General features: G+C 39.6%; 4 protein-coding genes across 5 annotated transcripts in view; 1 reads left to right on the forward strand and 3 right to left on the reverse strand.

Annotated features, from left to right (window-relative positions):
• The window catches only part of LOC122091343, an 18387-nt gene extending 16817 nt beyond the window's left edge, over window positions 1-1570 (reverse strand). Inside the window, exon 1 of the mRNA XM_042661218.1 lies at window positions 1399-1570. The gene's annotated coding sequence lies outside the window, so the exon portion shown is untranslated. The remainder of the gene's footprint in view (window positions 1-1398) is intronic.
• Window positions 1-15213, reverse strand: part of LOC122091344 — a gene marked incomplete in the record, with an annotated part of 20797 nt that extends 5584 nt beyond the window's left edge. Inside the window, 3 exon segments of the mRNA XM_042661222.1 lie at window positions 10969-14173; window positions 14335-14402; window positions 14965-15213. Of these exon segments, the coding sequence (XP_042517156.1) occupies window positions 10969-13973 (3005 nt within the window).
• LOC122091345 lies at window positions 4300-10690 on the reverse strand. 2 transcript variants are annotated; one of them, XM_042661224.1, is made up of 2 exons: window positions 10220-10690; window positions 4300-5469 (listed from the first exon to the last, which is right to left on the reverse strand). In XM_042661224.1, exon 2 carries the CDS (start codon window positions 5450-5452, stop codon window positions 4733-4735), a length of 720 nt encoding a protein of 239 aa, XP_042517158.1. In that variant the 5' UTR covers window positions 5453-5469; window positions 10220-10690; the 3' UTR covers window positions 4300-4732. The 2 variants fall into 2 exon arrangements, with proteins under 2 accessions (XP_042517158.1, XP_042517157.1); XM_042661223.1 differs by lacking the exon at window positions 10220-10690 and adding an exon at window positions 8953-9604.
• Window positions 15214-24753: 9540 nt separating the features above from the next.
• Window positions 24754-26669, forward strand: LOC122092278 (F-box protein At3g56470-like). Its single transcript, XM_042662603.1, has 3 exons — window positions 24754-24863; window positions 25335-26161; window positions 26578-26669. Exons 1-3 carry the CDS (start codon window positions 24754-24756, stop codon window positions 26667-26669), a joined length of 1029 nt encoding a protein of 342 aa, XP_042518537.1.
• The last annotated feature ends 35 nt before the right edge of the window (window positions 26670-26704 follow it).

Raw genomic sequence — 26704 nt, forward strand, 5'->3', positions numbered from 1 at the left:
CTTGATGTGGCTTAATCTTGATTTTTTATGATACAAGGTATATATAACTTACTAAATAATGTTAGAAAATTGAAAAAATAAAAAATAACACTTGTTCGCCTAGTTCGCCTTAAGGCGGACGCCTTCTCGCCTAAGCGCTTAAACAACCCTCCACCGCCTTGGCGCCGTGACAACTATGATCTAGCCCCAGTAAGCTTCAAGTTGAAGTAACTATAGTGGGCTTCTATATGAAGAGCTAATTTTGGTAGTTCTAGTGGAAGTTTGCAATGTGAGGAATAACTCCAATGAGCTCCCAATAATGGAGTAACTAGTGACTTCAGTTGGAAGTCGGGACTAATTTTGGATTTGACATATTTGATCACTATGACATACGAGTATACGACTTCCATACCACTACTTTATATGTTTGTAGCCCAAAAGCAGGTGAGGGTGCAGATACTTGGCTGTGTAGTGTCCCATACTCTCATGAAGATTTAAGATATGATGACACTTATGATTGGGTGTTTGTGTTCTTGCTTGGACCACGGGTGTAATGTTTTAAGGTATACTACTTTCACCACTTCCTATATATGTGATTACAATTTATCTAGTACAAGGTTGAAGCAATGATATGTTGTTGTCCAAGTGGGAGAATGTCATGTTTTCAACATGTATAGTTCCTATGGGCTATGCAATAGTCATTGTGTGTGTTCAGATTAGTGAATGTGTATTGATTGGCAGCCTTGGTTGGGTTGCTTGGTTGGATGAAGCCCAATTGAGAGTAATCTCCTAATGGGTATTATAGGCTTCACTTAACCGCCTTAAATGTAAAGACTTAAGCGGACTTATTTACAATTGGGTCTTATTATGGGAGAATCCCAATTATATTCTTTTTCTGGGTTAGTCTCTGCTCCCGTCTACAAAGGTACCTATGCCCATTAGTAGCCATTGCCCCAAGTTGTACAGAGAATGGAGCAGATAAGAATAACAAGTGGGAGAAAATAGTGTTCGAGGAGTTCTTCGATAAACGATATGGATCCGGGTATTGTTCCAATTGATTATCATGTTTGTCTTCTTTGATCCACAAAATTGATCCTTGAAATAATTCTATCACACAAACCCTAGATTCTCAACAGTACAGGAAACTAGATTTGCAGAAGTAGGTAGAAAACCACAACGATGAAACCACATATCCTCGATAAATAAAACAACCGTAAAATGCGAAGAAAAACATTAAAATAAAATGAAAATGCTTCCACATGTGACAAAATATCTCACGAAACATATACAAATTCGAACAGCTTAAAACCTTAGAACGAAAGGGAGTTCAGGAACGAAAAATTAATAGAGACACTACAACAACAGTTACTGTAAGGAACTAGAAACAAACGAAATGTATAGAGTAGATGGTAGACTTACTTGTTCGGTTTCAACGAGAATCAAAGACTGGTGATGCTTTCCAGCAGAGAAACAGGAAGAGGAAGAAAGGAGACAATGGGAGAGAGAGTTGCGGAACTCAACAAGGCAGGCAAAGCACCCGCCAAGCAGAAACGAAATTCAAGAAAAATAGTTGAGAAAAAGCCCCAAGTTTCTCACTAACTCCTTGGAAGCCCTGTTTCTCACTTCTTATACTTACAACTCCCTTCAATTAAATATTAATCACCATTCTAACACTATTTAGTGCTAACAGAAAAAAAAAAAAAAAAAAAGGGGAGGTAAGGCTGCATACACTTTGCCCGTCCCAGACCTTGCAGTAGTGAGAGCCTCGTGGACTGGATTGCTCTTTTATTATTATTATTATTATTATTTTTTAATCTTTCAATGTCTGGGTAATAGATATCAATTTCAATCCTAACCAATCGTATTGGTTTGGATTGGATGGGTTTACTCCTCCTTTACTCAAAATCTGATTTTTGGTTTTTAACCTTTTACCTATACTAATCAACCGATATGGTATTAGTCAATAAATGATATTGGCCTACCGATACCAATATGAATCGATTGATCCAATATCGATTCCTCAAACCATGGTCAAGGTTGTTGGAAGATTTGAGATGAATGACTAAAAATTAGGTATTTAGGTCGAAACTAGTCTGGCAAACCCACACTGGTCCTACAACTACATGAATTGAGTTATACCGAGGTTGAATAAGAACCATTCAACTTTCACTGAAAATAGTAAAAAACACTTTAGGGGTCATTTGGTTTTGTTTCTGCTATTTCTGTCTCTAGAAACAACAGAAACGGTTTTTTCCTTTTTTGTGCTAAGAAATGATTTTTTGAATTGCAAAAAGGTGTTTGATTTTTCTGTTTCCCAAAACGTTTTCAACAGTGTAGTAGGGTCTAAGACACGAGTGAAGGCACGGCGTTGTAGTTATGCAACTCATGAGTGAAGGCATGACGTTGGAGTTGCATGTATGATTCATGGAGATGAGTTTCAGAAAGATGAAGGCAATCCGAAATTGTGAGCTTCGCACAACCAGGTTGGAATCGTCATATCTGGATAGCGAGAAGTTTTAACAATGGGTTGGGATAGGTTGAGTGAAGTATCTAGGTTTTCACAATTTTTGTCTCTCCTACTTGTTTCTAGAAACAGAAAAACAACTTTGACTTCTTTCTCTATTCTTATTTTTAGACATAAAAATAGGAATCAATTTCTATTTCTGTGTTTCAAAAACAAGTGAAACAAAACAGAAATAACAAATGATTTTTATGGTGTTTTTCTATTTCTGAACACAGAAAAACGAAAAACACGCATTTATGAACACAAAATCAAACGGGCCCTAAGATTGCAAGAATGAGTATCCTTACATTCTAACATATATGCCAATATGAATATATTACCGTGAGAGTTTACTGTATGACCTGATAACATTGAGACACGTGCCACTAGTTTAACTTGGCTTGTTTATCCGACACTCGAAGTGCAATTTTGCATAATTACCCACAACTTACTTTGTATCTTTTTCTCTCTCTCTTCCCCTCTTATCCCTCTCCCGTATATTAATTAGCTTAAAAGCCTATAAACATTCGATACTTTTGAAAGTCATGGTCATTATCGATTAAACCGGTTCAATCCTATACTTTTTATAGTATTGTGGCACATTGAAATTAAAATATCTATCATAAAAAAGACAAATTATAGTCCTTGCAATTTTTTTTTTTAATTATTATGTGGTTGATGATATAAGAGAGATTTTCTTCTTCTTTAATTGCAGTCATGGAGGAGAGAGAGCCTTTGAGATGACTACTAGGTCTCTTTGAGGTGAGCGGTGAGCTGGCAGTGAGCATTTAGCCGTTAGATTATCATTGCCACTCACCACAGGGTATTTGGACTTGCCATTCGTAGCTCCATCACCCATTCAAATTCCAGCTAAATTTGAAATTCTTCATTTGCAATGGGGCGTCTCCCAACCGCTACAAAGTCCTTTCAACTTCTCGATAGTGACTTAATTGCCTAGATTCTAGCAGCATCTCAAAGGTTGCAACTCAAGTACCAGATCCGATTTCCCATGTGCTACCTCCTCACGTTCCCAACTTTGACACTCATACCCTTATATGTGGTTGGGCCTTTTTTTTATTTTATTTTAAAGGAGAATGTATCTCATTCATAACTAATTATTTGATGACAGTGAATCCCATCGAAGCTTCTAGTAAGGGGTTACTCCTCGGGGTTTAGGAAGCATAAGTGAAGGGCTAGCAAATCAAGGAAGTATGGGCAAATTTTGAAGATCTATATAATCTTTTTGTAGACCAAACACCCACATCATGGCCTTTGAGCATAGTCCCCTCTCCTCTTAGTTGTTTATAAAACTATCCCATCTCTCTCATTTTGGTTCAGGCCCACCAATGAAGTAGTTGTTCTTTTGACCAACCTTGCCTATAGGGCGACCTCTAATCATCTGCAAGAGAGTCTCCCATTGTTTCTTTCATGGCCAAACAATCCCCATTCGAGGAAGAAACCAATCAGGTTAGAGCCTCTCTCTCTCTCTCTCTCTGCCCCAAAGCACACGAAACATAGATGCCAGCTAGCTGCCACATAGAATAGAATCGGGGTCATGGAGCCAATCCATACAAGCAAAGCGCATAAGCCAGCTGGTCTAAATTTGGCAAGGACGAAACAAGCCTGTACCACTTAGAATGGTTCAAACTCTGGTCGATATCCTCTGTTGGGGTCTAACAAAAACCTCGAAAGATGGGTTCAACATATTTCAGAAACAGCCTGCGGTTGAGCTTGGAACTTGGCTGAAATAGCCCCAAAAACATGGGATCTGCAGGTGGGTTTGAGTCTCAGAACAGAGGAACTTCAAGGGATCAGAGTAGTCCAAGAATATGAATAATTACATAGATCTAAGCCAGAGATTAAAACTCAGACCAATAAAGTAATAACTGAAGAGAAGACCAGTACCTGGAATTGACAAGAAACAGAGCACGAAATAGAAAGAAAAAAAAAAATCCCAACCACTAATTGAACCAAAATTTAAATGACAAAATAACAACTCAACATGAAATAGAACTAGCAACTCAATGGGGAACTGTGTTGTCCTCTTCTTACTTGTGTTCCCCGAAGGTTCTGATTCCTCAGGCTTCTCCTGGTTCTTGGGCCTTCTCTTGCTTTCTTCCCCAACTCCCATATCCACATTTCCATCTTCCTTTCCTGAGCATTTAGAATTCCTACCAACATCATCAGTACTTCCCATCTTTGGGAAAGTCTGTGGTTCTGCAGTCCCAGTGCCAAAAGTTCCCTTAGACCCTACATCAGATGGGGGGTTCCCAACAGTACTTTGTGAACGAACTTTAGCACCCTGACCAGGTGGTGAGAAAATGCAGATTGATTACCGTTGACTCCCGCAGACTGACCCTGAGCATTCATATCAAAGGCCACGAAAGGCCTCTTGCAATCTGGACAACACAGAGATCTGTTCAACACAAATCTGTAATACTGGTACCTAAGACCACAAAATGGGCAAGCAGTCCAGAAAATGTCTGGTGGGTCTTGCTTCTGCTGTTGATGATGCATGTTCAAGCTTGTGAACGGCTGGGAAGCAGAATTTCCATCTTCCTCTCCAGTCCATTTAGAATACCTGCCATCATAAGTACTTCCCATCTTTGGGAAAGTCTGTGGTTCTGCAGTCCCAGTGCCAAAAGTTCCCTTAGACCCTACATCAGATGGGGGGTTCCCAACAGTACTTTGTGAACGGATTTTAGCACCCTGACCAGGTACCCCTTGTTGTTGAGAAAATGCAGATTTATTACCTTTGACTCCTGTAGACGGACCCCGAGCATTCATATCAAAGGCCATGAAAGGCCTCTTGCAACCTAGACAACACAGAGATCTGGTCAACAAAAATCTGTAATACTGGTTCCTAAGACCACAAAATGGGCAAGCAGTCCAGAAAATGTCTGGTGGGTCCTGCTTCTGCTGTTGATGATGCATGTTCAAGCCTGTGAACGGCTGGGATGTAGTATTCATAAAACTGTTATGAGCCCCTGTTGTAACAGAAAATTAAAGAGGCAGTGTTAGACTTATCTGAAATGAACGTAGATGATGCACTAACCTTTGAGATGTAGTCCTTGTATCAGGTACAGAAGTTGAAGCAACAGAAAATTCCATATGCAGGTACAGTAGGGTGAAGTCGTATAAGATACTTTCCTTAAGGTGTTAAAGAGCCCTAATTTGTGCATAAAGGGTCGACCTGCTCTTTTACCTCCAAGATAAAATCACCCCCTAATCACAAAAGTTGCACTCCTAAGTGTGATTAAGAAAGGAAGTCCATAAGCTATACTAAGAAACTCAAAGAGAGGAAGGAGAGAAGAAGAAACAAAATACAATACAATACAGAAACGTGTTTGGCATGAGTGTACAAGACAGACATGACTCTCTGGATTTGTTATGTTTTTCTGGCATGTAGGCAGTGGGTATTTATAGGCTCAAACGTACCTGTACGTGAACAGGTGTACTTGTATTTCTACATGTACCTGTATGTACAGGTATGTGTCCCTTCATACATAAGGTGCATCTATTCTCTATAGGTGTCAGTGTATATACATATAGGTGTGTCCCTTGTATGTATCCATACATATAGGTGTGTCCCTTGCATGATATACATGTATGGATGAATAAGTACATGTATAGTCAACTTTAGCTCACATGCTTTTACCAGTACCAAAGAACTTAAACAAAGGAAAAGACTAATTGTTTTGAAACTTAAAACTCCCAAAATCCCCCACAAGTATCAAAATAACAAGAATGACTATGAAAAGAATTACTTAGTACATTAAACATAATAGAATACATCGTTGTAGGTGTCTTGCGGCCTTGAACCTACACTAGGTCTAATGATCTTCACTAAGGAGTACAAGTTAAGTCAGACTTATTGAACCTTTCCTCACCTGTGTAGCCGACAAGCTCATTATCTATATCCTGTCAGTCGACTTAACGTGACATCCCTTTTATAAAGTTTGGACATTTTTACTGGCCCTGTCCCCTATCTTGGTCTCATGGATGTTTAAAGAATTTGCCTTAAGATTCTCATCGGTAGACGGTCTCACCTCCTACATCCACTTAGGTCAGCCCATAGTGTGTATCACAATTAGCACACCCCCACAGTTCATGGGTTTTGGCTTAATTAAGAGTTTATCACTCAACCCTCTTTCTTGTGATGGTACTACTTTCTTTTATTACCCCCACAATTCTAGAATGAGCAAAATTAGTTGGGAGTGATCTTTCAATTAAATGTTTTGAGGATACGCAGCGGAAGCTTGATCCCAAGACAATTAGTGAATATTTTATTAATTATTTTGAGAGATCAAGGTGGATATTTTGAGTTTGATCGCATTACTTTTGAATAGGCTATTAGACAGTGAATCTGATGTTTGATGAGGTTGTCACTTCTCTTGATTTCCAAAAGAATGTATTTGATCAGTGTACATACCTCAAGATCAGTGGGAGTAAACGTAAAACTCTTTTTGTATGTTTAGTTTCTACTGTTCTTTTTATAGTCGTGCATTTATTATTCCAACTTTATTGATGATCATATTGTGTTATGTTATTTATTTTGTACATGTACATGTTGTTGGCCTTGAGTGATATTTAAGGCATCCTTAAATGATAGTAGAGGCAATATGCATTGTTATCACCCTCAAGTGCCATGAATTGTTTAGTGGATACACATATTATGCAAGCTAGTAGAGTTACCCATTTAGAGGACTTGGGCTGATGTACAATGAGCTAGTAGAGTTACTCAGTTAGAGGACTTGAGTTAGTGTAAAGGGATTTATGGATCTAAACCCAACGAGCTTCAGGCTGGAGTAATTATAATGAGCTTCTGTATGAAGTAACTAATTTGGTAGTTCTAGTGAGAGTTTGCAATGTGAGCAATGACTCCAGTGAGCTCTAGTGATGGAGCAAGTGACTTTAGTTGGAGGTCAATACTAATTTGGATTGACACGTTCGATCACTATGACATGCAACTTCCATACCACTATTTGTGGCCCAAAAGTGGGTGAGGTGCAAGCATTTTGACGTGTAGTGTCCCATGTTGACTTAAAATGTAAAGACAATTACGATTAAGTGTTTGTGATCTTGCTTGGACCAAGGATGTAACGTTTTAAGGTGAGCTAATTCCAATACTTCCTATACATGTGATCACAGTTTATCTAATTTAAGATTGAAGCAATAACATGTTGCTATCCAAGTGGGAGAATGTAATGTTTTCAACATGTATGGGTTGTGCAACAGTCATTGCGTGTTGGATTAGTGGTTGAGTGTTGATTGGCTAACTTGTTTGGATAAAGCCCAATTGGGAGTGATCTTCTAATGGGTATGGTTGGGTGTTGATTGGTATGCTTGGTTGGATGAAGCCCAATTGAGAGTGATCTTCTAATGGATATTATGGAGTTTCACTTAATCGCAAGACTTAAGTGGGCATATTTACAATTGTGTCTTATTATGGGAGTCTCAACTGCATTCTGTTGCAGGGTTAGTCTATGTTTTCCATCTATATAAAGGTAGTTATGCCCAGTAGTAGCTATTGCCACAAGTTGTATAGAGAAGGGAGTAGATAAGACTAACAAGGGGGAGAAGAAAGCATTCGAGGGTACTTCAACAAGCGATATGGATCCAGGTAAGGTTCCAATTGATGTTTATGTTCTTTGATTCTTCATATTGATCTTTAATCTATTCTAGCATGCAACAGTCTATCACACAAACTGTTGCGTGCCTGTTTTGTTGATGGTATTATCCTTGGCCACAGCTTGGAGGTCGGCCACACCTTCTACCACCTTGTGGAATGATGAAAAGATGCGGGAGGTCACACAGACTTGTATATTTAATAAAAAAAATAATTAATTGAAATGAGTAGGGAGGATAAGTCGGAATTGGAAGAAGAAGATAAGATAGAATGAGAGAGAGAAGTTCCGAGATTAAGAAGATGAGAGAGAGTATTTCAATAATTATCCATTCAAGCCACTCTTACTTGCTGTAATCCCTTAAATAATCATACATAACTACAAATAACTGCGGTTCCCATATTCCTCATTATCTCTAATTACCCTTCCACTACAATAACTACATCATGCATGACTTTGTAACTCAATCCACTACATACAATACTCATAATGTCCCCCAACACCTACCATGCCATGTCACCAGCACCCTAACACAAACCCTAGATTCTCAACAGTCCAGGAAACCGGATTTGCAGAAGTAGGGACAAAACCACAACGACGAAACCAATTACATTCCTAATTATTCAATAAAACAACACTAATGTGAGAAGAAAAACAATAAAATACCATGCAAATGCTTCCACATGTGACGAAATATCTCACGGAACATATAAAAATTTGAAACGCTTAAATTCCTAGAACGAAAGGGAGTCAAGGAACTAAAAATTAACAGAGACAACACAATAACAGTTACTGTAACGAACTAGATACAAACGAGATGTACAGAGCAGATGGTAGACTTACTTGTTCGGTTTCAACGAGAAACAGGAAGAAGAAGAAAAGGAGACAATGGGCGAGAGAGTTGCAGAACTCAACAAGGCAGGCAAAGCAGCAAAACACCCGCCAAGCAGGAACGAAATACAAGAAAAGTAGTGAGAAAAAACCCCAAATTTCTCACTAATTCCTTGGAGCCCCTGTTTCCCACTTCCTATACTTACAACTCCCCCTTTTCCGCAAACCGGTTTTTTCGTTTCCTCGTAATAAAATATCTTTCGTTACCAAAATTAAGCATAAAAAATATCTTGTCTGGGTAATTGGTATCGGGTATCTATTTCGATTCGATGCCAATCCAAAATCCAGATCGGCATGTACTGGTTTGGAATCGGGTTTTTATTTTCCAACTTTTTAAAACCATTTTTTAGTTTTCCTGAAAAGTAACCCTTTAAGCGGCTCTTGAAGTACCTGAAGATTTGAGTGTAAATTCATCTCTGTGAATCAATCCCGTACGAAAATGATTCTCATACGAGAATCTAATCTTAATTGATATGGGATTAACCAAGAATCAATGTAGACAGATCTATGACTGATTCCTCAAAACCATAATCTGAGTTATTCAGAGATTTGGAATAAGTCATGTGTGAATTCATTGTTTGACCCGATAATATTGGAGTAGTAATTCTTTGCAGTGAGTGTGGCAATGCAGTGAGCATCGAATGCCTGAGATTATCTGAGCACATGCCTTAAGGTCGTCTCAGCCATCCGATGCTCACTGCACTACCACACTCTGCAAAGGATGTTTTCATGGGCTTCACATGCAATTTTACTTACTTTGTGGACAAACTGGGGTTTGAAAGAACAGAATCGAAATCTAGATCCGTTAGGAATAAGCCAAAACATAACTTAACCCTAGAAATATTGTACGGATTGACCGAGGTCATGTGTATCAAGGGTATTTTGATTCAGTATGCCGAGGTCTGCCGTCTAAACCAATGTGCCTGGACATCGCAATGACTAATGAGACATTGACTTGTTCGGTGGGTAGACATCATAGGATTTTATTCATGATCTGAATGCCAAAGTTAAAATTGAGACTCTCTGGAGTGACTGATGGTAAAACTCAGCAAATCCAGTATGCTAATCACAATGGTTCTACTTCAATAAGAAACTAATATGGAGTGAATGCAGTGGGACAAGGAGATTAAAAACAGAAAAAACAGACTGAGATGAGAAGATTACAGAGGATGGCACATAAATATCAGAGGTTAATAGTAACAGGGACCACATGATTCACCTTGTCCAAGTTGGCCAAAGAATTAGTCCCACCACTAATCACCTACAATTCCTAGCTGCATGATTAACCTGAAGGATCCAAAACATGACGATGATATAAGGTACATTAGAAAATCACCATTAACCATAGTCTTTGTTACCTCTCAACCCACCCCTCACCCATAAAAAGGAAAAAAAAATATTCATTGTTAAGACCACAACCATGCTTCAAAGGAGTGGCCCCATGATGCTTACTTTGAGGAGCAACTAAGAAGCTCTCTCCATCTAGCACTATCAGCTGGGCTGAAGAGATGGTATCAGCCACCGGTCAAAAAAAGTGTGTCAGAAGCTGATCTTTGGAAAACTTCTTCCCACAAACTCAAAATGTCACAAGCATTTGGCTGGAAGATACAAAGAGGCACCGACGGAATCTGGGAAGTGCACTGGATGGGATAAACTTACCATCTGATATTTCCATTCAAACAAATCTAAGGGCATGTCAGTGACGCAGGATCAAGCTCCCAACAACCTCTCAGGCTGCCATTTTTCTCCTCCTTCAGCTGGATCGCAGGAACCTGATGAGAGAATCTGAGAAAAAACCTCTGTGGGATTTCCATGGTGACTGTTGACCCTCTCTTTTTTGTGGCCTTGTAAACCGTCTTATGACCATCCACAAGTACCAGAACCTGTACTTTTGTTCCCAAAGTATTACACTCCACAATTTCTACTACATCATACTTGCAACCAGGCAGATTGGAGACTGTCCATTCAGCATCCCAGTTCTTGTACAATGCCCAAACCTCACCTTCCCTAGGGTAGATGTCATATCTGTTCTTACCAGTGGCTTCAGCTTTTACCTGATGGGAAAAGGAAGAAGTGCTATTGTACTCGTTGGTATCATTTCCAAGCTTAAATGCACCACAGCAGACAGGCATATCCTCATGAGTCCACCCAATACTAGCCTTTGGTAGGGGGCAGGCTTCGAGCCACGTAACCCACAACTTGAAATCTGGTTCAGGTTTAATTTTCTTAATTTTTCCATAGAACTTAGGCATGCCATCAAGGTCACTATATAATGCCCAGATCTGACCAATCTTAAACTTCTCAAAGGATTTGTCAGTTTCAAATTCATAGAATTCTGTGTCTGGAATTTCATTGGGTTCTGAAGATGAAGATGAAGCAGGAGCAGAACAAGGATCCCCAGTAATACCGTCTGAAATGGTATCTTCAACCACTTTATTATGCCTCTTCTCATCACCCCGATATGAAGACTCACCTGCTTCACTGAACCCATCAAAGCTGACACTTTTCACATTGTTCATATGAATCTGAGTCTTCTCGCCTGCACAATGACTTACATTTGCTTGACTGGGTTTATTATGTGTTCCATTCAGTTCAATTGCTTTCTGGTTTCCGTTTTCTGAGTTCCTTGTTTCCAACACATTTTCCTCATCCTGATCTGAACCATTTTGCTTTGTGTCAGGAAGTATGGACTCCACCATGGGTTTTGCATTCTCCTTGGAAAACTTTGGGCATGAACCATTCCTTCCATTGTCCAATTTCACATCTTCGGTAAAAGAAAACACTTCAACATTAGTAGGAAGAGAAGCAGGATCAAATTCATAAGATCCTTCTGGAACATCTTCTCTTTCTGTACCAGTCATTCTAAAAGAAGGTATCCTGTGGGAGAACCTCAATAATTCATTGGGTGGTATTTTAGATGAATGAATGCCCTCCTTGATTTGACTAAACAGGCTAACAAATCCTTTCATCTTACCCAAGTAAATAACAGTAATGCCAGTGTCTTCTGAATACTCTGAAAGGACTTCTACAAATTCATACTCATAGTTTCGATGATTCTCTGGATCTGAGCTCCATTTAATATTCCAGTCCTTGAAGAGTGCCCAAGTTTCTCCCTTTCTAGGGTATATCTTGTAAGGATTTTTACCGCTGCCTTTCTCCCAAGTAGTCACATGAGAGAACATAAGCTGATCTTGAGTATTTTCAGTCTTTCCATGTTTGAACCGACCACAGGCAACAGGCAAATCCTCCTCTACCCAATCAATCTCATCTTTGTCATCAGGAGTAGGCTCCAGCCAAGTAATTCGTACTTTGAACCCAGGAGAATATACTTTCCGAATAAGGGCATAGAACCTAGGCATTGCATCTATAGTATCATAAAGAGCCCAGATCTGGTCAACAGCAAACTTTTCCAATTCTCTTAACTGGTCAAAATTACTGAAATCTGGATCAGGGTAATCATAGTACTCAGGATCTGGCATAGTCTTCGGACTCTCGATTGATTTAGAGTCATTCACCACATCTGCTTCTTTTCTATTTTCTTTGCATGTCTCAGTTTCATTCTTTCCATTTGGTAAATTTCCTTCAAAAGAGGTCTCCATTTCCACATCATTATCAAAGGCAGCTGCAGAAGTGGCAGGTCGATGGGTTTTAGGCAACCCTCCTTCTGAAGCTGCATTCTTGGTCTGCTCTTCCATGGCACAAAATGATCCACTCTCCCTTGATCTTTTTAGAGGACTGGCGGAGACATCATCCTCACTTAAATCTTCTTTATAAGTAACATTATTCTTTTGCCTAATCGATCTCCTAGGATAATGGGCCCCAGCAAAACCATGGTTCTGCCCAGCCGGATAAGCACCATCTTCTTTGATAACAGCATCCTCTTCCATGTCAGCACTGCTTCCATTGTCACAGGTTTCACTGGATTCTCTGTCTAATTTCCTTCGTCTCTTCTTACTTGAGTTCCCTGAAGGCTCTGATTCCTCAGGCTTCTCCTGGTTCTTGGGCCTTCTCTCACCTTCTGCCCCAACTCCAATATCTACATTTCCAGCTTCCTTTCCTACGCATTTAGAATGCCTGCCAACATCAGAAGTACTTCCCATCTTTGGGAAAGTCTTTGGTTCTGCAGTCCCAGCACCAAAATTTCCCTTAGACCCTACATGAGATGGGGGGTTCCCAGTAGTACTTTGTGAACCAACTTTAGCACCCTGACCAGGTACCTCTTTTTGTTGAGCAAATGCAGATTTATTACTGTTTACTCCCACAGACGGACTCCGAGAACCCAGATCATAGGCAATGAAAGGCTTAGTGCAACTTTGACAACGCAGAGATCTGTTCAAAATGTTTCGGTAATACTGGTACCTAACATCACAATATGGGCAAATAGTCCAGAAAGTTGGCAGGCCATTAGGGAATTCTGGTGGCTTCTGCTTCTGCTGTTGTTGATGAATGTTCGGGCCTGTGAACTGCTGGGAAGTAGTATTCATAGAATTGTTCCGAGCCCCAGCTGGTTTCCTGGTAGAAGAGTTTCTATTCACTGGCTGTCGTGGCGGCTTTGGTGCAACACTTCTCACTGAATGTCTACACTTCATGTCATATAGATTCCGTTTTTGCTGATCTGTAAGCACCCTCTGTGCTTCCCCAATCAACTTAAAGGCAGCTTCTGCTCCAGCAAATTTGTTCTTATCAGGATGAAGTAGGAGGGCAAATTTCCGGTATTGCTTTTTTATGGATGCTTCATCTGCTGTTTGAGTGATTTGAAGGATTCCATACCAGTCCATCTCTGAACCAAGGACCTTGTGCTCGGCAGAACAGTGTACATCACACACAGCAAGCATCTGAGAGACATTCTCTAGCTCTGGGTGCAGTTGTTGAGCCTTGAGTGCAATCCTCCGAGCCCCCACAAAATCCTTGTTTTGCATCTTCTTCTCAGCAATTTCTTTGGCTCTGATAGCCTCTTCTTTGTTGCACTCCATAGCTGATCCAGAATCATAAAAAGTTCCCAACTAAGCTTTCCACATACACTTTCTACCCATACTTGGACTGGTCAACTAACACAGTTGGCTGGATCTTCATCCCCCATTTCCAACTTCAATAACTCTCCCAGATCCTCCAACAATATATAAACCCTATACAGCAAATCTATTTCAAACTGGCACTCCAATTCAAAGAAGCACTGTTTTCCAAAAAAAAAAAAAAAAAAAAAAAAAAAACAAATTAACTCAGAAATTTGAGAAACAAATAAACAGTAGTTAACGAGGAACACCCACCATCCGAATTTAAATTAAAAAACAAGAGACTCAAAATCATATTGCTTTACAGGGGGAAGCAGATTACCATAAAGTCCCAGAGAGCCCTAAATTCCGCGGACAGATACAACCAAGGTCTGGAAACTTGAGAAAAACCTGCAACACAATACCATGCTTTTGTTACCCATAAGAAGCATGAATATAAGCAAGCGAAAGACTAAACGGACAATAGTAGAGCAGCTGATGTGACACGAAAGAACCGTTAAATACCCTCCGTTTGAACTTTAAACAACCATGCATGTTAACAAGTCTAATAAAAAAATCATCATTTCACTATTAAGGAACACCTCCCACACCAGGCACGAAATGAAGCAAAAAAACCCTAGTTTTGTCCACATAAAATTAAAAACCACCACAAACCCTAGATTCTCAACAGTCCAGGAAACCGGATTTGCAGAAAGTATGTAAAAAAACCACAATACATTCGTAAATTCTCAATAAAGCAACCCTAAAATGAGAAGTAAAACAATAAAAGACGACACAAATGCAAATGCCTCCACATGTGACGAAATATCTCACGAAACATACAAATTCGAACAGCTTAAAACCCCAGAACGAAGGGCAGACAAGGAACAAAAAATTAACAGAGACAATACGATAACAGTTACTGTGACGAACTAGATACAAACCAAATGTAAAGAGCAGATGGTAGACATACTTGTTCGGTTTCGACGATAAGCAAAGCCTGGTGATGCTTTCCGGTAAGAGAAATGAGAGAAAGCAAGAGAAACAGGAAGAGGAAGAAGAGGAGACAATGAGAGAGAGAGTTGCAGAACCCAACAAGACAGGCCAAGCACCCGCCCAGCGGGAACGAAATAGAAGAAAAATAGGTGAGGAAAAGCCCCAAATTTCTCCCTAATTCCTTTGAGCCCCTGCTTCTCACTTCTCATACCTGCAACTCCCCTTAATTGTATAAATGCCGTTCCATAATTTTCTTAGTGCTCAAATAAAAAAATATCTTTGACTGGTCAATGCCGAACGATCGGACCGTATTGATTCGGATTGGATGGATTTATTTCTGTTTTTTCTTTAAAATCAGATTATTTACTTTTTTGACCCTAGGTCCATATCGATATAACTATTGGTCAAGAATCAATATTGTCCTCTGCAATTAACCTCTCTTTCTTTTGCATGCATTGCTTCTTCATTAGTAGGTAGGGAATTCGAAACTTCGACTTCGACTTCATCCAATCTTGTTTGGCTTATTACCACTGATTGAGTGCAACTAGCTCTTCTTCCTTTGTTCTTATCACAGTCGGTGAATTTTTCTCTTGATGGTCGAATAGATCTACAATCACTTTTTTTTTGCACGCAAGTGGTGTTCTTATTCGCTCTCCCATATGTTAAGTACCTAAAAAAAAAAGCATAAGTCATGGTCCTTGTCAATTGAACCGGTTTGATCCTGACCTGATTATGTGTCTTGGGCCATAGTTGACCAGTCAATCATTTATCGAAACCGCCCAAACCATCAAGAACAATGAAGCCGGTTTAGTATTCATGAATCCAATTTAAAAAAAAAAAAAATGTTCTGGTAGAATGGTGCTCTAAATTTTGGAAACGGTGGAAACCAGCAAGTGCAGTTCCATGATGGGTTCGAGGAGGTGGTTCACAATAATTGCACGTGTTAGCCATGTCATTTTATTCTAACGTGTTGAATTTTTTTCCATAATATTGTGCCACATGGAAATCAAATATGAATTAAAAATAAAAATACAAAGCAATGTCTTTTTTAATACAATTTTGATTTTTTAATTTTAATTTTTTTTATTTTTTAACATTATATGGTTGATGATATGGGAGAGATTTCTTAAAAAGGTACAAGCGAGAATTTTTTCCTTATTTGCAGGCACAGGGTGATATATTGTTCGTTTTTTAGGGGTAGAGGGTTTATTGTAGATATGGAAGTACATATTACATATATAGATCCAGTTCTTCTCTATAGAACCCAAGGACTAACGAAGGATTGGAAGGATCCGAGCACAAGTACCTCGGTCACCCTAGCCCTAGGATCACTCTGGTCCTTAGGCCCTATGGAGAGGAGTCGCACAATATCTTTACACACAGTGTGTCGAAGCCACGTGGCTTTTAACTGTTAAGTCATTTCAAGGAAGCAATTACTGGCCAAGACATTGATCCGATTGATGTGCAAGTAGTTCTTTCCTTGGTTCAATCAGTGGTTTCGGATGAGCTAAATTATAATCTTTGTACTAGGCCGACCATGGAGGAAATTTCATCAGCCTTGTCTTCTATGAGACCTCTTAAGTCTCCTGGCCCGGATGGGTTCCCTTGGTCTTCTTTAAGAAGTTTTGGGATATTACTGAGAACTTGCATCAATTTATTATGGATTTTTTTATAGCTGGTGTCATGGCCAGAGAATACAACAAAACATTGATTTGCCTAATTCCAAAGAAGCAGAATCCATAATTGGTCGAGCATTTCCGCCCAATCAGTCTTTGTTTGGTGGTCATTAAATTGGTTTTCCAAGATCTTCGCCGATTGTCTTAAAAAGGGCTTACGAGGCATAATTTCTCCTTTTCCAGTACGCCTTTGTTAACAATCGCTTGATTTCATGTAACATCTTTATTGTCAATGAGATACTTTCACTACCCAAGCACAAAAGAAAAAAGGTAAAAAATATTGCATGAGCCTTAAATTAGACATGAAGAAGGCATACGATAGACTTGATTAGTCCTTCGTCATAGGCACGATTTTAAAGCCGTGTTTTTGTAATCGGTGGGTGAATCTTATTATGGAATGTACAACTTTTGTTTCATATTCATTACCTGTTAATGGGGCCGAAAGAGGGTCTTTCCCCCCGCCCCCCCCCATTAGGGGAATCTGCTAAGGAGAGCTACTTTCCCCCTTCATCTTTGTCTTATGTGTTCAGGTCCTGAGTTTGATTATTAGAGAGGCTGAAAGGGATAGCCTTATCAAAGGTATCAAAGTTAGGAATTGAGCCCCACAGATCTCTCATCTCCTTTTTTGTAGATGATTACATTTTCTTTTCAGAAGTCAAGCTGCAAAATGTTGTCAACCTAAAGCTATGCTTGAAAATTTTTAGTAGAGCAAGTGGGTAGGAGATTAACCTTCAGAAATCTTGCATTACATTCAGTCCTAACTCCTAATACTCTAGCTAGATTTAAACAGGTGGTTCTTTCGCACCCTGAGATCTAGTATAGTGATGGCCCATCCATGTATTTTAGATTACCATCTGAGATTGGAGTTTTTAAAGGAAAAATTTTCGTTATTAATCTCAAGACTTGCAGAAGAATTCAGGGATGGAAACAAAGGCTTTTATCTCAAGTTGATCATGAGATCCTCATCAAATATCTGGCATCAACAATGTCTAGTTATGCAGCCTCCCACTTCTTACTTCCGGCCTCCCATCATAACTCCATTCAGTCAGCCATATCTAACTTTTATTGGGGCCAAAAAGATGAAGAAAAGAAGCTTCACTGGGTTTTATGGACTCCCTTGTGTCATTTCAAAGATAAAGGAGGTTTGGGCTTTTTGTAATCCAATCCTTCACAATCAGGCATTAATTGCTAGTTAACGTGGCTTGGAGGTTATGGAAGAACAAAGATTCACTTTGGGCCAAATTCATCAAGGCTATATATATTATCTGAACAAGGAATTTATGGGGCCATCCATTGGAAATAAACCATCTTGGATTTGGAGGAGTGTGCTTGTGGGTAGGACGGTAACAGAGAGCAGTTTGCTTTGAAAAATTGGATCCGGTGATAACATCGACAGTTGGAAAAGCAATTGGGTTCCCATCCTCCCAAATTTTAAAATTCAAAGTCCAAAGCCTATTGGTTGTAACAATAATGATCTCTTGTTCAACCATAAAGATTGGACTCCGGTTGAGGTGTTTTCAAATACACAATCAGCATGGCGTGAATTCCTAACTATATGTAAGGGCAACGTCTCATTGGCTCATCCTCGTTGACAAACTCTATGGACAGCTCCTAATATGGGCATCATCAAGCTTAATTGCGATGTTGTCCTCCTTCAGGCTCAAATGGTGGCTTGGACTTTGTGTGGCACAAAAATTTTGGAACCCCCCTTCGCGCTATCTCTGATCTATGCAAATTTCCAAATGCTTTGACTAGAGAATCACTAGCAATTCTCTTAGGGCTGCAATCAATTGCAGAAGTTTCCCTCCACATCTCGTTCTAGAGTCTGATAATGTTACTTTAATTTCCTACCTCATTAACCTAGATAGGGGACCCTTTGCATGCTTTGTCTAGAATCGTATCGGACATCAATCATTTTGTTGGGTGGCTCCCAAGTTGCTCATTTTTTATGCATCTCTAGAGAGGCAAATTATGTTGTCGAGTCTCTAGCTAGGAAAATATTATCTATGGCAAGTAAGCCAGATTGACCTATTTCCACTCTTTGGTTTCTTGATATATGTAATCAAGATGCCTTGTGCTCCTCTTGCTCTCCTTTGCAATAAAATTTTTTTTTTCTAAAAAAAAAAAAAAGGGATCATTCCACACCTGGAAAATCACATTGCTATTGGATAGGCTCGAACTTGAGATTTGTGATTTACACTATGATATCGCAAGCCACTGACCTAATGGGCTATTGACCATAGTTTTTAAAATCGGGCCCAATCACCAGAGAGAGAGTTTGTGTGTTTAGAGGGGGTGGGGTTTCACCCAAAAAAAAAAAGGGGGGGGGGGTGGGGGTGGGGGTGGGGGTGGAATAAGAGGATTCCTTCATTTTGGCTAATAAAATCAAGGGAGAGGGCTCCCCGAAAGGCATCGTGGCCCATACACCAGCTCATGAGTAGAAGGATCAATAGGAGTGGGATTTGCGCCTTTCATGAAGGGTGGGACGGTCATTTTGGCCCTCATTGTGTCTAGGCATTGGGACTATGTTGCCTTTTAGGCTTCTTTTCCCTAAAATGAATACATCTCATAGGCTATAGTGGGCATGTGTCAATGAGTCAAAATTGGATCGATCAATAGTTGATTCAGATTGAAATCGATTGAGACTTGAGATCGATATTGAATCTAACTTATTCAAATCGATCAATTCATATTGGATTTTTAGGGTTCATGCCAATTCCAACTAGACTGGAATTGGAATTAGAATCGATCGTCTTGAACCATGATAACAACCATTTTTTCGGGTGAAGAACTGATTCAGCCATACAGTACATTAGATACACTGCTCAAAATTGAAAGGTGGCTTGGGCCTACTCTAATGAGCAATTGGAACTACACTTGTAACGTTAGTATATGGGAAAAAGGTTGGGTATGCTGCCGATACACCATATGCTAGCACCCATTGTATCTATCTCTCTCTTCCCCTTTTTGAAATGACTGTTATATCCTTCCTCAATGATACCCCATCATGTGCTCTTATTATTGTTGTCCACTAGCTTATTGTATACCGGTGGCATATCTATCCCTTAATATATATAAAAAAAAAAGAACCGTTGGTATTTGAAAAATGGGAGAGTTTCATATTTGGGAGCATGACCCCTAGGCCAAAGTGAGGGCCGATGGGAGCTCATGCAAAGCATTGATAGGGGAGAGATTTTTGCCTTTCATTGAGGGTTGGGCGGTTGGGTGATTATTTTGCCCCATCTTGTATCTTGTGCAGGCACCACATTCTTGGACAAAGTCATTTTCTTATATTTTCTCGAGAAAAAAAATGATGCCACGTTGTGGAGCATACATTTGCGCCTCTCTATGTTTATCTCTCTTCTTTCCTATGAAATAACATATTTGTCCCTATCGTGGGATAACAGAGATAGACACATGGAGGTGCTAGCATACCTTATGCAGCCAAACATAGAACCCAATCCCATTTTTTCCTCTTAGTACTTACCATCGCAATTCATGTATAGAGTGCAGTTCTCTAGTTTGATAGATTATAAAAGCTGCAATGGGATGGGCTTGCGAGACTTTTTGGTAACTTTGCTCAACAAAGGAGGGGCCTTTATGCCTTCTCCATGATGTATGCATTATAGGAATGTATTATAGGTCGATAATAATAAAATAAAATAAAATAAAAAAATAAAAAACCTATGTCAAAAACAACTCGATTTCAAGAAATCCAATATATGATTCTAAATTCTTTCAAAGTATATTTGCAGAATACATTCTCTTTAACCACAATATAGAATTAAGATCTTTAGAAAATACGGCGTGAGAGATCCACAAATAGAGAGGTTGAGAAAATAAAATAACAAATATATATGAAATAAATAATGGGTCCAAATGGTCAAAAAGATCAAAGTTCTAACTAAAACTGTATTAAATATGACTTATTGGAATGCATTATTGACCTAATATTCATTTTCCTAAATCACATAACAAACACAACCTTGGTATTTGAGGCTGCCAATACCAAACGAATCCTTTATCTCACCAATTTATTAAGTTTTTGGGAATAGGGATCAGACCCAGTGGGGCAAGTCAGAGGGAGGGGTAGACTCAGTGAACGTGTCTCCCTCCAGAGTTAATTCACCGATTTTTTAAACTGTTGTGTATTAAGGTAGCTCTTGCTAGTGGCAACGTATAGGTTTGTTGGATTTCCCTTAGAAGGTTTTCACAAAACAGGAACCGTGACTGAATCGGCCCCTTTCAATTCTGATTCAAATCGGAATAGAATCGGTCCAAAAACCTTAGAATCCACCATTTAATCTGAAAACCAACCGATTAAGGGAAATTTTGGCATGAATATTTCGATTTGGATAGGCAGAAATTGGAATCGATCTCAGCCGATTCCGAAGCAACTTGACCGCTACTTGATTTAATTCACCGATTTTTAAAACATACCATAGCTGTGGTTAAAGAGATCTTATCTTATCTTATATTTTAGAGGCAATTACTATCACTTCCCTACACTCACCCTATATTTACTTAAAATCCCTTACCTTGAATTTTTTTTTATGATTTTTAGAAAAAAAAAAGGGCAAACTTTCACCTTCTCTTCTCCCTCGCTATTTTTAAATTTCCAATTTAACCCTCTACTTAGGTAAGCCCAACTTGTTAACCGGCTGCCCATCAGGGCCATCACCCATCATCTTTCTCTTTGTCTTTCGTACCCCATCCCGTCTTTATTTTTTTATTTTTTATTTGCTAACGAGGAACCCCTTGAACATGCCTGGTTTTACAGTTCAGGCCCAAGGGTAAAACTCTAGTTACACGTAGTCACACCTAACTAGTGTAACAGTAGCAAAAAGACTCGAACTGAAAATGCCTATTAACATACAATGCCTTTGGACCAATGGAACTACACCTGAGGCAGCCGGTTAAGCGAGTTGGCCCACCCCCTTTCTATAACTCCCATGTCCCACCCTATTCTCCTCCCAACCCCATCACCCCTCGTGATCTCATTTGTTGTGGGTGATGGGGCAGCCGGATAAGGAAGTTGGCTCAATTGGGTTAAGTCAATAGATGGGTAAAATAGAAATTTTCAAATGTCAGGAGAGAAGAGAAGGTGGAAATTTATTTTTTTCGTGAGAATTAAAAGATAAGTAGGCATCAGATCCTCTCCTATTATTGGGACGTGCAGTTTACATTCAACGGCTGAAAGGATTTGAGAATATACGCCCATGTGTTAGGGTGCGTGTTCGAATCTTTCCTACCAACGAATGTTGCACCGTACATCCCGGCGGCTAAAGAGGATACGAATCGTGAGGGTAACGAGATGACAATAATACCCTATAGTATACTGAAAAAACGAATGAGTTCGGCTTAAAGACTTCAAGTTGATAACTACCCGCGACAAGTGGAACATGTTACGCTATATTATCATTCGATAGTCTTTCACAGTATCCCTTACTGGGCTACTTCTCTTTCTCGAATCACATCAGTACTCTACTACTCTGCGTTCCTAAATACATCAACAATGGAGTTTTCTCATGCAACTGAACATGGGTATAATCTTCTTCTTTTTTTAAGTTCTGTAAAAATTATTAAGCATTGGATCATCTAGAGTTTAGATCCTCTCTCTCTCTCTCTCTCTCTCTCTTGTGATTGAGTGGAAATAATTCTTCATCCCACAGTCATGAATTTTTCTTTTCTTCTCATTATTTAATTGCTACACAACAAGAAAATATGTTGCTTGTGTTGGAATGACATGAGAATGTTCTTCACTTGTTCTTTGTATGCCTTTTTTTGTTTTTCCTCTCATGTGTGAGGAGGGATTCTCTGAAAATTCTTACCAGCTAAGAGAATGCTTCTTGATTTTGAGTGTAATGGATATGGGTTAGTAGAAGTTTCAGTGAAATATCTTGTTGAAACTCAGTGGGCAAGCTTGCTTTTTGTTCTACCTTCTTTCAAGATTGAATGGAGAGTAACTTAAGAAGATAGACCGGAAAATCTAGATCTTATGAATAGGCATGTTGTTCTCTGTTGGGGGCTTCCTATACAGATGCATTCAAGATTGGGGTGAAACAGGGTCAGGTTGGGCTGGGTTTCTTAAAACCCCAACCCAACCCTAGGTCCTCAAAATTCAACCCAATCCCTACCCAACCCAACCCAACCCAACCCAACCCAATCCCTACCCTAATTGACCTTGTCAGGGCCTGATTGGGCTGGGCTGGGTTGGGTTGACCTTGGCTTTTCAATGGTTGGATTAATATTGATTGACCTGTTTTTCCGTTCATATATTTTACATTAAATAATTATAGAAAAATAAAATACCAATAGGAGCCCTAAATTCTAATATATAAAATTAGAGTTAAATTTCGGGTCAGGTTGGGCCGAGCTGAGGCCTCAATCCTATCCCAACCCAACCTTGACCTAGGGTTGGGGTTTTTCAACCCTAACCCGCCCTCAGGGTAAAAAAACTTGGCCCAAGCTTTGTTCGGGCTTAGGACAGGCAGGGTAGGTTCGGATTGTCAGGGTCAAATTTTCACCATAATTCAAGAGATAGAGCCATCTTTGTTGTTTATTGTGGATATCTAAGTATGACTCCACCTTCCCATCAAATCTATATGAATTTGTGCATTATCATGTTAAAGATTGAGGAGCACCAACAAAAGGTCAGTTTTTCTTTGTTAGATCAATGCAATAACTCATTCACATGGACGCTTGCAAACATGGAAAGCACACATGCTTTTATACGCGGGTAGGAAAATTCTCACCCAATCAGCTGTGTACTCCATCCCCTCCTACTTAATATCCTGTTTTGATTTCCCCTCAACAATTTGTAAATCCATTGACTCTATCTACGCTAGATTTTGGAACGGGGGCTCCATCAATGGGACCAAAAAGACATATCTCATTGCATGGGAAACTATTTTCCAACCAAAAGAAGTTGGAGGTTTAGGCTTTCGCGATGCAACCTAAAACCAAGCACTGCTTTTGAAATTGGGCTAGCAACTATTATCTCAACCCAATGCCATTTGGGCTCAAACCCTACGCGCGAAATATTTTCGGTCAACATCCCTGTTTGACCCAAAGACCCTTAAATCTCGTGGCTCTTGGGTATGGAATAGTGTGATTTCCATTATTCCTAAATTACAACTCTGTGTCTGAGCCCATATCGGCAATGGCAGGGATACATTTGACCCCTGGCTCTACCAAGGGACTTTAAGCTCCTTCCTCCCAGCCACCCATATGATCAACCCTTTGAATAAGGTCAACATGTTACTTCAAGGTTCCTCTTGGACCTTAGACCGTCTTCCATAATCCATCCATTCAGTCTTCTCCCGGTCTGTCAGCACATTACACCCTTCGACCTAAGAAGACAAATGGAAATGGATACTTACACTCAATGGATGTTTGTCCACCCGATCAGATGCCCGCTTCCTCCAAACCATTTATGCTATTCCTCGGTCATTACATACCCTCCCAAGGAAATGGTGGTCCTTTTTATGGAAGTTAAAAATCCACCCCAAATTCACCATGTTCTTTTGGCACACCTTACATAAAGGCTTTCCAACTAGAGAGCGGGTAGGGCAATGGCTTACCATCCCCCTTGACTGCCCATTTTGTAACCTCTCCGTTGACTCTCTGGATCATCTCTTCCTCTATTGTGACTTTACATCACATATTTGGATGGCCAACTCTTGAGCCTGCACTTGCACAACTTATCTCATCTTTCTTTTCACTAAGTGGTCAAGCATTTTTTCTTCATCTCAACTCTTTCTCATTCTGACAGCATATGGTTTTTCTTTGTCTTTGCAATCATATTATATTTTATATGGAAGCATCAAAATGAGGTTTTACTCTCACATGTTCGCCTAAACCAGGAAGTATCTTGTTTAATATCCATCGTTGGATTTTATCTTAATTTATATCGCATGGTACTAACTTCTACCCCTATGTCGCCTACAGATGGTCCAACAAGCTTAATTTCCAGCTACACCCTTCTTTTTTTGACATGTACAGTTTTAGTTTGTACCGGGGCATCTAATCTTTTGCACTCAGGTTCAGGCTGGGAATGGGGTGTTCTCTCACAAGGTGAGTTTAGGTTCATGGAGTCCGGTGCTGCCGTCGGTGCTAACCCAGAAACGATTGAAGTGGAAGGAATTCTCTATGGGCTCTTAAAGGCAAAGGCAGAACTCTGGAATATCAGCGAAGTATGGTTTTCAAACCGGAACTTGCAACACCTTCTTCCACGTCCTTCCAGGGGCGCGTGGCCACTCCTTTCCTGTAACACTTTTTGTAATATATACAACCTATCCCGATCCATCAATTTTGTGCATAAAGATATCACTGACCCAGCTATGGTGCTAGCAAGGAATCTAGCTATCAGGGGCGGCAGCCCTTCTCTTACCACTGTAACATAATCTTTCTCTTATTAATATATCGCTCTTTTTTTTTATATAAAAAAAAAAAAAAAAAAAAACTCATTCACATGGATGAATGAGGAGCTACTGTAATAACTTCTTAGAGAACCAGACATGGATCTCAAAAGTATTGTGATATGATTATTTTTGTTTTGTCTGTGGTTCTGTGTTATCTTGAGTCTCCTATGTTTTTGTATTTATAAATTTGATTAATCACTCTCTTTTAATTTTATTGGGATTGTTGCATCTTGTCTTCCTTAATGTAGGAACTATCTGCATGCCTCAACTGAAGAAACCAATCAAGAAGAAGGATTTTGGTCTGAACTTCATGTCGACCTTCTGGAACCTATCGCATGCCGTCTAGGTATAGTAGAGCTTTTGGGTTTCCGCAGTATTTGTAAGACATGGCATTCTGCTTCTTTTAATGCTTCAGCTGAAATTGAATCCAAAGCATACAAAACTCCATGGTTTCTACAGTTTGGTGAAGGTTGCAAGTGCCTTTTGTATGACCAAGTGCAAAATCGCCATTTCATTATAAATATCCCAGAGTTGGAGGGTGCGACTTGCATTGCATCAAATGCAGGATGGCTTCTTGTGTACATAGATGGTTCGGTCTTCTTCTTCTGTCCTTTCTCTCGGGCAAGAATAGACCTTCCACCATTGCCTTATTCAGAGATTACTGACCATGTTGCAGCAATTTCTTCATCTCCCACTTCTCAGGACTGCATTGTCTGTGTCATTAATCATGAAAATAGTAAGACATTGGTGTTAAATTCGATTCGACGTGGTGCTACTGAATGGACTACACATGAGTATCTTGACAATCTAGAGCGCCTACACACCCTTACATGTGCTGCATATTATGAGGGGGTTTTCTTTTTTATGGACTCTGCAGATGCATTATTGACCTTCTCTCCAGAAAAAATAAAATGGGTTCCTCACAGGATAGTCTCTGTTAAAACCTCTGATCATACTCCCACATTACCATTTGCTATAGAAAAAAACTATAGCACAAGAAGGATGGAGAAAAGGTTGGGTCAGTTGGGATTACGAGAACATGTTTCATTTTCCATTTGTGGAACAAAGCTCACAGGTGATGACTGCGACTGCTACATTCATAATGAGAATGTTCGTCGATTTGATAAAGACACGAATCCTCATCACCTCAAAGGAGTATGGATCCAACCTCGGTTCCATAACCTTCCTCAAAGTTATAGTTGGTGAGGGTCTGATTCTGTTCAACAAATTTGCTCTTATCTCTACTTTTGCTGAAACATATATAGATAAAATGTTGACTTGTCTCCATTTCACACTTCCTTTTCAAGTCATAGGATGCTAGATTTGATTGTTTATGCAAAAAACTTCTAGTGATAAGATCTAACTTTCTTTATTTCCAACCATAAGTTATTGAGTTCTTTTCTTATGGTGCTCATAAGCAGTTTCCTTTCTTCTTTAGTAAAAGGAATTGTTATCCCTGTTTGATTTTCATTTAAATTTGCAAAATCCTAGAAATGGAAATGGAAATTGGCATCTCTACAGTCTCCACGCAGCAGCAGTTTGTTAAGAAAAGTGATGGAAGATTTGTCCCTGTTCAGCTCTAATTTGTTAAAAAGCTTGGCTCTAAAGCTGAGGCCAT

Source organism: Macadamia integrifolia, chromosome 10 (genome assembly GCF_013358625.1).
Source record: "Macadamia integrifolia cultivar HAES 741 chromosome 10, SCU_Mint_v3, whole genome shotgun sequence".
In the NCBI taxonomy this organism is placed as follows: domain Eukaryota; kingdom Viridiplantae; phylum Streptophyta; class Magnoliopsida; order Proteales; family Proteaceae; genus Macadamia; species Macadamia integrifolia.